Source organism: Branchiostoma belcheri, unplaced genomic scaffold (genome assembly GCF_001625305.1).
Source record: "Branchiostoma belcheri isolate BF01 breed outbred unplaced genomic scaffold, Haploidv18h27 scaffold9, whole genome shotgun sequence".
Lineage (NCBI taxonomy): Eukaryota > Metazoa > Chordata > Leptocardii > Amphioxiformes > Branchiostomatidae > Branchiostoma > Branchiostoma belcheri.
This window is the reverse complement of record NW_017804575.1, coordinates 1,003,219-1,016,657: the sequence shown is the minus strand read 5'-3', so window position 1 is coordinate 1,016,657 and position 13,439 is coordinate 1,003,219. Positions and strand designations below refer to the sequence as shown.

General features: G+C 41.0%; 1 protein-coding gene across 3 annotated transcripts in view; it reads left to right on the top strand.

Annotated features, from left to right (window-relative positions):
- The window catches only part of LOC109487873 (cyclin-dependent kinase-like 5), a 31,647-nt gene extending 19,817 nt beyond the window's left edge, over positions 1 to 11,830 (top strand). The window contains exons 6-18 of one of the 3 annotated variants that reach the window (XM_019791972.1): positions 15 to 74; positions 1,595 to 1,685; positions 2,386 to 2,575; positions 2,995 to 3,075; positions 3,498 to 3,655; positions 4,481 to 5,543; positions 5,764 to 5,904; positions 6,517 to 6,604; positions 7,358 to 7,414; positions 8,373 to 8,547; positions 9,185 to 9,281; positions 9,853 to 9,948; positions 10,914 to 11,830. In XM_019791972.1, the coding sequence (XP_019647531.1) occupies positions 15 to 74; positions 1,595 to 1,685; positions 2,386 to 2,575; positions 2,995 to 3,075; positions 3,498 to 3,655; positions 4,481 to 5,543; positions 5,764 to 5,904; positions 6,517 to 6,604; positions 7,358 to 7,414; positions 8,373 to 8,547; positions 9,185 to 9,281; positions 9,853 to 9,948; positions 10,914 to 11,378 (2,762 nt within the window). In that variant the 3' untranslated portion in view covers positions 11,379 to 11,830. The remainder of the gene's footprint in view (positions 1 to 14; positions 75 to 1,594; positions 1,686 to 2,385; positions 2,576 to 2,994; positions 3,076 to 3,497; positions 3,656 to 4,480; positions 5,544 to 5,763; positions 5,905 to 6,516; positions 6,605 to 7,357; positions 7,415 to 8,372; positions 8,548 to 9,184; positions 9,282 to 9,852; positions 9,949 to 10,913) is intronic. The other 2 variants (XM_019791973.1, XM_019791974.1) reach the window with 2 other exon arrangements.
- The last annotated feature ends 1,609 nt before the right edge of the window (positions 11,831 to 13,439 follow it).

Genomic DNA, 13,439 nt, shown 5'->3' with positions numbered 1-13,439 from the left:
ATCTTTTCATCCAGACATCAAACCTGAGAATCTACTCATAAGCAAGGAGGGACTCCTGAAGCTCTGTGATTTTGGTGAGTTTGGAATTTTATTTCGTTCAGATCTCTTCCCACGTCTTTTGAATACTGCTTCGATTGAACATCTCTCTATATAATTGCACTGTACATCTGTGAATGCCCTTAGAAATGATAGCAGGAGCAACAACCAAAAGAAAAGAAAGTTGAAGAAAAACAGACATGCTTGCTGAAACTCTAAAGCATGCATACCAGTAGTATATACTATATTACAGTTCTCGCCAGGCCTTTGGCCCCTATGCTGTAATTTGGACCCCCTATGCTGTGATTTGGACCCCTATGCTGTATTTCAACCAGCATAGGGGTGTTTTTGGTGGGAAAACCTTCATAAATCTTGCAAAAACTGAAAATATAGCTTCAGAATGATGCTATAGCAAAGGGAAAATCTTAACTTAACAAAATCTGTCCTTCATTAAGCGAGAAATAGTGTCTCAGGGGGTCATGAGTTTCAAAATTTTTCTACTAAATGCACGTCTTGTGCCGCGAAAGTTGTGCCTTCTGTACCTGACCCCTGCTGTGAAAAAATCCTGGTGAGAACCCTGGTACTGTAGAGTTGTCAAAGTTTCTAGCTAGTTTTAAAGCTCAATATGTAACTTGCAGTAAGAAGACTCAAAGAGCCTGGAATGGAACCACTTTTTTTACTCCCATGTGACTCTACCCTTATCATAATCATGGCCTTTCATGGGTTAATGCCTTAATGATACTGTTATCTCCAAATTAGATAAATTACTATAATTACCAAATGCCTTTTTTCTACTGCTTGGTGTTGCTAAGGGGACATCTGCACAAAGGGTTAGCAAACTGTAGAAAGACCATCATTTATTTTCAGTCAGTAAAGCTCTAATTAGAGGTGTTAATGGTGTTAATGAGGGAGTAGGTGTTGTGTATTGTACGGTACATTGTAGTAGAGCCACCTGTCTGATTGCTAAATAATTGCAATGCTTTTGTCATTAATGCCCTTTACAATAGGATGCTGAGAAAAGGGTACTTTCGGTCTAAATATCTGATAGCTTTTTTTTACAGCAAAACGATTATATGTTGTAAAATCTTGCAGACTTTCAAGATTTTTCACTGAGAAATTTTGGCTTTTAAATCATGTCTTGACCAAGAGGCACTTCAAGCCAACACTGCAGTGCCTCCTAGTGTTCAAACATTGAACTACAATCTGTTTCAGGCTTTGCGAGGAACCTCCAGATATTTCAATGAGAACATTTGGCTTGTGATTCAAAATTTCCTCATTGTTTTTACCAAGAAGGCTTGGATCCTGCTTGGTTTTACAAAAAATACTTGAATCCAACAGTTCAGCACCTCCTAGTGTTCAAACATTGAACTACAATCTGTTCCAGGCTTTGCGAGGAACCTCCAGATATTTCAATGAGAACATTTGGCTTGTGATTCAAAATTTCCTCATTGTTTTTACCAAGAAGGCTTGGATCCTCCTTGGTTTTACCAAAAAAGCACTTCAAGCCAACACTGCAGTGCCTCCTAGTGTTCTAACATTGAACTACAATCTGTTCTAGGCTTTGCGAGGAACCTCCAAGGTGGCGGCAGTGCTCCCTACACAGACTATGTGGCCACCAGATGGTACAGGTCTCCAGAACTACTGCTGGGGTAAGGATCATCAGTACTTTTTGTTATGATCATTAATTTTTGACAGAAAAAAATGAAAAAATATTCAGGAAAGACACATGCAAACATACAACTTTTCAGACATTTATTCATCAGTTTAAAAATCTTGTTTATACTGTCGTTTGACAATCATAACTGACAAACAGTATTGTGCTACTGTGCTGTGCTCTCCTATTGGTAAATAATGATTTTGACATGAATGTTTCTCTCAGTCACTGATGAGAAGGTAGTGGATGCTACTTGAAACATCCGACAGTTTAAAAATTATCCAGTTGCTTGAGTAACAATTCTGTATCTGTATAGCCGGTGTAACCGCCCTTCGGCATAACACACCAGCTTCGCAGGCACACGGTGCGGCGGCAGCTGGCTACATTATACCGATCGACTTGTTACACCTAACCTTGAACATCTAACTCTTGACATTGTTCAAAGCTATCTAATGATAATGCCCCTACTGTACTTGGTGACAGGGAGTTCCACTCTGCGATAGTTCTAGGAAAGAATGAATTCTTGAACACCTCAATCCTTGGTTGATAACTCTGGTACTTGAAGGCATGACTATTTCTTGTTCTCATTAGGTACTTAGTAGTTGGGACATCCACCAGTTTATTAGTCATTTTGTACATCATGCATAGTCTGGAGATTTTCTAACCGTTATCAACGTTTCTCCCACCTACACCAGAGCACCATATGGTAAGTCCGTGGACCTGTGGTCGATTGGCTGTATCCTGGGCGAGCTGTCAGATGGACAGCCGCTGTTCCCCGGGGAAAGCGAGATTGACCAGCTGTACACCATACAGAAGGTGCTGGGCATCCTACCTCCTGACCAGATGGACCTTTTCTATGCAAACCCCAGGTTCTCAGGGCTAAAGGTAAGATGTCTGTAGACCTGTAACTACATGTAACTTCGTCCATATTAACCCTTGTCCTGCGGAGCCCATATATATATACATATATATATATACATGTATGTGGGTTGCACATATGTCGAGCAATAAAGTTCATAATCGATTCGTTCATGCAGTACCATCTATATACATGTAGCACCCTGTATGTGTACATGTATGATTTGGGGGTATTTCTCATGCAACGCATCACACCGCAGCGAAACACAACGAATGCGGAAGTAACTATGCCACCACGGGGCAAAAAAAGTCAACGGACTATGACCTGGTTAAGACATCACATTATTTGAAATATTGCGTAAAAATTGCCAGCAGGACTTAGGGTTAAACATGTTTCAACTGTAATTTTCAACATAAGAAATTTTATACCGTATCTGTTTTCCCAGTTCCCAGCAGTTTCCGAGCCCATCACCCTAGAGAGGAGGTACCATAACATTATCAACAGTGTCACTCTGGACTTCATGGCTGTGAGTATAGCATCAGTCATTATTGACTCTTAAATTCTTTTCTTGACTTGTAAATTTTCTCATTGCATTAAATGGTTATTTCCTATTTTGTTTGTATACTGCATGTACTTGGTTTTGAAGAAAGTTTGGGACTACCACGGCAAATATGGAATTCCTGTGGGGTCATGTAACGATAGCATTCGGCTCGGAACCAAGAGATCCCGAGTTCGAATCCTGCCATGACACCGATCTTGTGACACACGAATTTCCTCACTTAACTCAGGTGAAAATGAGTATGTCTGTTGTCCATGCATTTGTCTGCGTTGGTGGCGGCATAAAAATAAGTTGAAAGAAAACTTGAGTGTGCCGTCACCATGTCTTGTACCGTATAAATGTTGGAATAGAAAAAAAATGTGGAATTTTTGCAAAATGTTCTGTTGTAGGGAGTGTTGAGACTTGATCCGAAGGAGAGACTGTCTATAGAGCAGTGTCTGGAACATCCAGCGTTTGAGACTGAGAGGATCCTGAGACAGAACAAGAGGCCTTACAGAATCAACTCCACACACAGCAAAGCTGCACACAGGGAACACATCAGCACAAGGTGTGTAAATATAGAACACAACACGGGGTATTCCGTATCGCCCGAGGTATGGACCCGACCGCGTGTCGGATCGCCCGATGGCCGAAGGCCAAGCACGATCGGACTCACGGGAGGACCGAGGGTGATCCGACTTGCGGGAGGACCGAGGGCGATGCGGAATACACTGTGTTGTATTTTATTTATGTCATACCTACCAAAAAAAAAATGTGCATTTCAATGCAAAATGAGCCCAAGTTTGGTGTCCCTAAACTAAAAAATTGCAACAACATCAATTCCAATGTCGGAATTCTGTATTCGAATTTTCGAAATCGGCACACGCGGTTATGGCAAAACACATTTGAATCGTTCTATGGAAGCCTGGGCTGTACCGTAAAGTATGGACTGGTCCGGAATCTGTCATCGAACGTTATCACGGCCCGGGCATGATAATATAATGTATGGAAAAATGATGATTGCAGTGTTCTAGTCAATGTCCGTCTTTCTGACACGAAATTTTTCTGCTTGTGACAGACAAAAATTCTCCCACAGTTTCCATATGGAAAGAGATGTCATTAAACTACAACGTACATGTATGCTTAGTCAAAATTTGCACTCAGAATGCAGGAAATAGCATTTCAGAGGGTTTCAAATTTTCGTTAAACTGTTGAGATAACTGGAAAAATTTTCAGGCTGTCTAGAACATCAGATAATAATTCTTTATACAGAAGGATTATCCTATCAAGTTATATGACATGAGAATGATAACTTCAACACTATTATGTTTTCTGTTTTTTTTTTTCATACCTATTATTTCCACTTACATATATTTTGTCCATACAAATGTAGAACTGAGGGCAGACAACTGCCTAGCAGGCCTCCAACTTACAGTGAACACATGAACGGCCATGCCCCCCCTCTCTCAATGGAACATTCCAGTACGGGCCAACACGGTACCTCCGTACCACAGGTCAGTACGCAGGCCGGGGGCCAACTCCTCAAGTACCTCAAGTCTGGCAAAAACACCACCAAGGACAGGGCTGAAAACAACGAGGAGAGGAAAAACCATCCTCCCAAATACGGTGCCAACATTCCCGAGCCAAAACCAAGGGCTGCTGAGAGTACAAACATACCAAAGTTGCAGGAAAGCGACCAAAGAACTCACACAAGCAAGCTGTTAAAGCCTGGTTGGTCGAAAGTTGTAGGTCCTAAGCGGGACGGCGTACATTCGGACAGCTCGGACGCGAGACATCAGGGTAAGGAGAATTTGCATACGAGAAATCAGAGAACAGCCGAGGACTCTCAGCAACAGGGGAGGGAAACAGGAGCAGCAAGGACTCATGGGAACACCGAAGATGCAAGGATACACGGGAACGTAAGGAACAATGGAAACGCACCCAACGCGAGAGTTACGGAGAACAGACTTCCCCCGTACTTGCGGAACAACGCCGACGCTGCAAGGCATCAAGGGAACGTTTACCCGAACATACGTAACCACTCGAATATCGACGACACTCGGCAACATAACAATGTTTCAAAGCAAACAAACAACATGACTGGAGAGAGAAGTACACAACCCCAGGCATGGAACCAAGAGAACCCAGAAGGGCGGGGCAATCGTCATGGCAACACAGCGGACCTTAGACAAAACCCTGACAGTAAACAGGGTGGCAATGTGAAACCCTTACCACAGTACCAAGCTGGTCTGAATGGGAGAAACTCTGACCTAGAGGTCAACCGGCCTGTGACTAGTTTTGAGCTGACCCAGAGGTTCCCCCAGGGGGTAGGGATGGAGGGCCCCACCCCGGGGAGGAGCGAGAGTACCTTCCCAGACGTGGAGGAGGCTGGACAGGGTACTAGTCCACCCTGTCTCGGCCAAGATGGTGCAAATGTTGACAAGAAGGCAGTAAAGGTTAGTTTAGTGACTGCAGATTCTTTAGTTGCACCTTGACGCTTTACACAGTATTACATGTAGTGTGGTCCTAGCTTAATCTTTTCCATGTAATATGAGGTGATGATTGACTAATACTCATAGAACTGATATATTTTGCTACTTCATTGGAAAAATGTGAATTTCTATACAAAAGGAAAACGCAACAACAACTCTGTACTTAAACTTCTGTTATTCTCAGTTCCAGTCCAGTGTTGTGGAAGACTTCCGCTTCTCCAAACAAAATGGCGTGACCGTGATGAACCGTAGACGGAACAGGGACGGGTCGGCAGATTCCGCTCCGGAGAAACAGCGACTGCCAGGGGTCAACTCTAGAGGAGAGGTGGGCTCAAAACAGTTAATCATCACTATATATCACCAACAAAACTGGTGCACACAACCTAAAAGAAATTAAGTGCACAAAATTTTTTGGGTGCACCTTTGGAGGTGAAATAGGTAACATCTGTGTCTATAATATCACCAGGGTCCATAATATCGCCACCTTGAGAAACAGTGTGCTTAAAGATATTTTTACTGCAACATACTTTTGGTATGCACTCTTCACACATCAAATGTAGTGAAAATATCTTTAAGCACATTTTTTCTCAAGGTGGCGATATTATGGACCCTGGTGATATTATGGACACAGATGTTGGAATGTCAGCAAAAACTAATTGTTTCATTTCTTAAGAAAGTACTATGACACTTGAATGTTAGGAATATGCTGTACATTTGATATCTTTACATATGTAAACCTACGAAAATATTTGGGTGCACCAGAAAAGAATTGGGTGCACAGCTCCAAATTTGGGTGCACTAAGGTGCACTTGCTCCCAGTATTTCGAGCCCTGGTCTAACTTTGGTACTCATTTCTGAAAAAAATGTGACATCTTTTTGCATTGGTCATTTCATCATTGTTCTGAATACATGCCGTATGCTCTTTTTTCATCTTCAGGGATTGGATGGAGATGTCCACTCCACAGGGCGTGGTCATGATGCTGGGTCTTTACTGAGAGAAAGGAGAGCAAAGAGCCAGTACTATGGTACATACACACTCTGTATACTATGTACTGGTAACACTGTTACAGATAAAATGTGTAAAGCTTTACTTGAAGTATGACATTGTGTTCAATGAAATACTGTATGAAGGATATTTCCAAAAATAATTTCATCAGGTTGGTAGAACTTAGGAGACAGGTATTTCTTTTTACACAACCAGTAAATTCTCACCTTGCTGACATTTCGATGTCCGTCAGACACCTTCTTCAGAGCTTCTGACTGGAGTACTGCATCTCACCGCTATATGTAGCCGATGTAGGTGGCGCTTTTGCGGCGAGAACAGTGTCCCAAACGTGGCTTAGTTTGTACCCCCCCTCGTCCCGGTTCTTTACAGGGGCTGACTTTCTAATCCAAACTTGTATGAAGGATAGAGCTCTGTTTGTTTCGCATAACTAGTAAACCGCCTTTAGGCATATAACACTCGTTTTTGTACTTGTACAAGCTGCGTAAGACCAAACTGTAAGGTTTGAACCACTCACACCGGGAAGGTCCCCTTCTCTTTTTATAAGTGGGTTCTTGGAGGAAATGTTTAGTTTGTATGAAGATGTTTCACAACATTGGTTTTTATAGTTGTTTCTGTTGTTAGCTGTGCTTGTTGTGCAAAAATAAATCCTATTGTGCCAACCAGCTATTCAACCACTTACACCCTTGTTTCTGTATGTAATATCATGCTTTATTCCTGTGTGGTGGGGTACTATGTTAAGGTTTTCTGTCTTGTTTGTGTACTTCTTGTACAGATGGTAACACAGCCAGGGGCAGTATGGAGGGTGGCTTTGATAACAAGGAGTCCTCAGGTTGGTGTGGTGGAAGGGCTTTTACTTGCCTTCTTGTGAATTTTCTTCATCTTATTGCATGCTTCACTTCTTCACATGGAACCTAAGGCCACATCAATTTAATTTCTTGGTTAACGGATTTTTCTAGAAAAATAATGGAGCGGGCGGGCGGAAAAAATAAAAAATAAAAACAGGCCTAGGCATCCTATTATGGCCCAAAATGGTAGGATAGGAGCCATGAAGTCAACACACCAGGCTGGTTCAAAATTTAAACAATGAATTTTGAACTTTTAATGATACCATTGCATTGAAAGATGGAATAACTGTAACAACTAGGAAGAAAAGGACTTTTTTCAACTGTTCGGGGCAAAATATGAGCATTTTGCAGTTAATTCTGAATTTTTTTTTTTTTGCAAATCAGAAAAAAATGAAGCAGGCGAATCCGTTAACCAAGAAATTAAATTGGTGTGGCCTAATGTACATTTACATAACGTCATCTCTGATCAGCCAACAATAGGCCCATAATATCTTTAAATCTGTCAAGACTCCAGTCTCATAAAGCCACAGATTTTGCTGCATGTAAATACCTATGTTATCATCAGTATTGATGGACCACCAGAGAGACTTTGATATCAAAATCTAATACAAGTGTGTGAAAAAGGAACAAGATGGACCGAGAGATGCCTACCAAGAAGCCTAAATTAGATTAACATTGTAGCAAGTGGCAAAACATGGTATCATATCTTTTATTTCTGTTTCTTTCAAGAAATGTTATGGTAGTGAAACTATTGTGGTAGTGTGGTATTATTACACTCAAGTCTAGCAAACTAGTGTCACTTCTATAACATTCAAGTAGTGTTTTTTTTGTTTTGTTTTTCTTTTCCAAAATCAGATAAAAATCTTCTTTCTGTGTCCTGACTTGCATTGCCTAACCTTTTGCTTTAAAACTAAATAATTATGTGATGTCTTTTGGTTCCAGAGCGTAGCCCCCAGCATGACCCCATGAAGTACACCTACCCTTACAAGTACGGCCCCTCCATGGTCTTCGACTCTTCCCCTGACTCCACTGGTGGCAACAGGAACTGGGGAGGAACCACTCAGACAACAGGGGGGAACAGGACCTGGGGAGGGACAGCACAGGAACCTGAACAGTGGTGAGATACAAGTTCTATAGGAAGAGTCTTGAAAATAGGGTTTTGAAAATAAAATTTGTTAAAACATATATGTGTGCTATAGCTGAATGAACTTGTTAAGTTACTACTGTGCCACTGTATTTTTTGCTGAGGCCACACTGAGTTAATTTTATGGATGACATCCTCTGAAGACTTCCAAACTAGTGCGCGCGCAGGCAAATAAAAAAAAAATTGTAGTAATAAAAAATGCTGCTAAACAACAGGGATACGAAGCTGGTATTGTGAATTCGCTATAGTACAATGTATATAACTACAGTAACTTTAAAATCAAGCCAGCACGTCATGCTGGCCTCTTGCAGCATTTATGAGTTGGTACTGTTCTTGAGTTCCGTGGAGCATTGGCAGCCTGCGTCCTTAGTTACCGCCGGCTTCATATTGTTGCTAGCAACCATGGACTATAGAGGCACCCAGGCCAGAGCCTCGGAGGAGTTGATTTTTTTTTTTTGAGAACAGGCAAAAATCAATGCAATCATCCATAAAATTAAATCAGTGTGGCCTGACTTGTATAACATTACTGTTAATATATCTACTTGTGAACATCAATAAAACACTTCTTTAGCCTGTCACTTTACTAAAACAAGCTGCTATCCTCCTGTAGGAAAGACGCTGAGCCTGATACTGAACCTGCCTGGAAACCTGCGGGAACCTACCAACAAAACTTCATCAGGAAGAAGAAAAAGAAGAAAGCTTCCACTGTACGGAGCCTTTAATGTTATTTTATAACAGAAGAACTTTATTGCACGACAATTGCACATGGTACAATGTATGGCAAACTACATAAAGAGAGTAACAAACAATAAAATAGATGTTGGATAAGACCTAAAGTCGAATAAAACCTAACATATCTTAATTACTCAAACAATAAGGGCTAGCACAAGTCTTTGATAAAGTGTTACAATCGAGTGGGCTTCTCACAAGTTTCGTTTTTTTTCTAATAACAAAGCATTCCTTTATATATCTACCTATTTTTGCGTTGTAGGAACCATTACATGTAAAGATATATTCAAATCTGTCTACAACATCGAGACTCTTGAAATCAGTTATATTTGATTTGAGAAATGTAAATAGCTTGTTACGTATAACATCATATTTGGTACATTCCATAACAAAGTGAAATTTTATATGAGTGTGTGTGCAGTTGGCAATTTGTTCCTTTGACGTAAGTTGTGATAATTATTGAATAGTTTCATATCTTTTCATTATCAACTGAGGAATAACCTACTCATGTAAGAAAGAAACAAACAAGTCCTGTGGGTTATTTTTCAGCTACCTGGTGGAGACACAGACAGAATAGCCATACAGAGAGCCATCTATGGGGGAGGGGCACCCAAGGCTAGAGACTGGGAGAGACTGGACACACCGGTACATACACATTCAACGTCTTCACTTCACGGGTTCACGAGAGTTGTGCAGGAATCATTATCCTGAATACCAGACCCATAGCACGCTAGGCCCAAACTTAGCCAGCATGCCTAACTGAGGGGGCTGTGGTATAATTTCCTTGGGCACATGTTGGCCCTAGAGTCCAGCAACTGACCCTTAGCTATGTAGGCCCTGGAAACAGTCTGGCACCCAGATTAAGGATTCGTTCTATTTGCAAACATTTCCAAGATCTACATCTACCCCGATATTGCTATAGGTTTCAAGCTATAGGATTTTTTGGTTGTTCTAGGTGCTTCATTATGTTTACCTTTGCAGAAGGAAAACTTATTGTTTTTGCTCTGTTTCGTCTTCTTCCTCTTCTTCTTCTCCAAACAAATAAGGTCAGTGACCAGGGCCAGACGTCTGTCACCATGGTAATTGGTGTTGGGTTACATAATGTTGCAAGTGCCATGCAGAACGGAGTTCAAGAGGGGCTGCATGGTCACCCTATTATATGAATGTGTTTGAGTAAGAATAAACAAAGCAGTAGTTTGTTAAGCTGGATATGTGAAGGGAAACATGATGCATTTGCTTTGTAAATGTTACCTATCTCGTTTCTTAATACATGTACAACTACATTTGTAGAAAGGTAACATTTGCAAGGCAAATGCACAATGTTTACCTTCGCATATGGTCTACTCTGTTACGCAAACACATTCATATATATGGTCAGACAGGAGTCTAAATTCCTCCTGCTATGAAATTGTAACATGACGTAACCCAACACCAGTTACCATATGCATTGCAACAGACACAACATTGGTTAAGGTCAGAGGTCACTGGAGAAGAAGAAGAGGAAGAAGAAACTGAGCAAAAACAATATGTTTTCCTTCGGTAAAACATGTACATGTATTCTATTCTCTGTGACAACTATGTCATGTTCACTGTTTTTTTCTCTTATGCAGCATCGAGAGCACAGACAACCCAAACCCTTCCGCAAGCTGGCTCAGACGCCGGCGGAAAAGATGCTGGCAGCGGGCACAGGATACTCCCGGAACACGGACTCACGCCTCCACCCTCTCCCGCAACGCCAGCTCCCCATACTCAACCGGAATAACTCTTTCGGAACAGACGGTACCAACTTCATGTCATACAACTCCGTCCACCAACACTCCAAGTCCGAATCCGACAGGCAGGAAACAGGCAACAACAGGGGACACCCCACCCCGGGGGGTATCAAGGCCCCCAACTGGCCAGCTCGGCCCAGCTCCCCCGTAGACAATGTTATAAACCCCGAGCTGAGAGTCAGCTCTACGGACGTACCCCCTCCTCACCACCCGTCCCAAACACAGAGGAACCTGCAGCCCATCAAGAGTGCCAGAGGGGGTAGGGTACCTAACTTCAACGGCTTGAAAGAAACAGCTTTATAGTGCTGTGGACTGTTGTTAAGCTTGTTACAGCTTGGCAGTATTTTGGGGAGGGGGGATAATTTTGCGTACCAACCAACCTCTTCAAACTTCTCAGATTCTTGTAGTTAAGATAGGATAGATAGAACGTATAAATGTCTGTAGATACAAACCAAATGTATTGCTTTGTTGGTAGTTCTTGTGTACAGGTTGTTCAGTGAATTCTTTGTATGATCACAAACATTTCTATCTTCCTACTATCAAATCTGTCCAGGAGCAAATCTGATATTTTCTACAGCTGACACAACAAACAAAAATTCTTTTAGTCTCTTCCTTTGCTCTGCATTTGTTCTGAGTGGTTGCACTTGTGTATGTAGTTTGTCTTGATTACACCACAGCAAGTAATTTTTATGGATGACATCAGCATTGATTTTCACCTGATTTTGGAAAAAAATTGTTGCCTTCTGACAGTGGTCAACATGCCGAAAATGGGCAAAGATGTCTGTTGCCATGCCGGAACGTGGATGGCAGAAAAATATGAAGTCAAGGCTCTAATTTTTTGTTTTGTCTTCTACTTTGATTCAGTGATCTATTTCAGTCCTTTTATATGTGATGTTCCCACTGGATCGAAGAAATTTGTACAATGATTGAAAACTTTTCTTTTTTCAAAGTTGTTTCAGTGACAAATGGATGTTGTAATAGTTGGCAGTAAACTTAACACAATATAGGTATCAGTTCCTGTTTAACAAGGTTTATGATGTCAAAATTTAAAGATGTAGGAATCTTGTTTTTTTGGTCTGCCTTTTTTTTCCCTATCGCATTAGATTTGGAGTCTGCGGAGGATGTCATCCATAAAATTTAATTGCTGTGGCCTTAGTCATTTTTTCTATTCACGTTGTTTCACCTTCAATGTACATGTAGTACTCTTCTGCAAACCGAGCACAGAAGCAGTTAACACTATTCTAGGGAAAATCATTGTCCTCAAGTAGTGGAAACAAAACTTACTGTTTGTCACTGTTTTTGGCTGGCCGTGACAGAAGGCTGTGTTCTCTTTGTGCATGTATAAACAATGTATACACATTTCAATTTCAGAATTCCAGTTCACCGAATCACCATTCTCAGGAATAAAATGTGAAATAGAGACTTACACGCAACACCCATGATCTATGCAGTTATGATTCTTGAGTGCCAACGTGTGGCTTTTGTGTTGGAAGAGGTGTCAAAAAGAAAACACAGATATAGCAGGCAAACTTTTGGAGTTGTAGTTAAAGCGATATTATGTAAGATTTTTGCGCCAAAACTGTAAATACAAGTGATTGAAATTTTCTCATGTAGATTATCATTTTCAATAACTTTCAACTTAATAGCATAGCTATTTCGCTTTTCCGGTGACTCAGCGCAGCGCAAGAATAAGTTGCACCAGGCTCACAGTATTTTTAGGAGGCTCCTAAAAAGATTGTAAACAAACGGTGGTTTTCGTTTGGGTATCTTCGGCAGCTTCCAACACATTTTTGCGGCACAACGATGCTGATTTTTTACTCCCCAAATGTCATTATGAACCCAGGTAGGCTTACAATGTATAGCGCAAGAAAATATGTGAAACAACGTTTAAAACTGCGAAAATCTTACATAATATTGCTTGTACCATTCTTATTCCATTTAAGTCCTAGACCTATGGACAAACGGTGAAATATCAGAGCAAGCAGTAGTTGGTGTTGCAAATGGACAAGCCCATTCCTACTTGAGAGTATAAGTGTTTTTTCTGTCACCGTATACTTTTGAGGATATTCCAATTTTTTATCCCCCAAAAGTGTTTTGGAGACATGTTACAGCATCTTAACTTCTATCTAACCCTTCACTTTTTTACATTCCTCTTCTTAAGACACTTTTCAGCAAATAAGGTAGAATCCATCCAAAAGTTGTAAGCTTATAAGGCAATGTTGAAATATTTGTAGGTAACTGGTATGCTCTGTTGATAATCTTATTTCAAAGAGTTTTTGTAAGTAGTTGAAGTTCTACATAAAGTGCAAAATGATTCATGTACAATAAGTAATTCTGGTGTGACTTTCACCATATTGTTGTCAT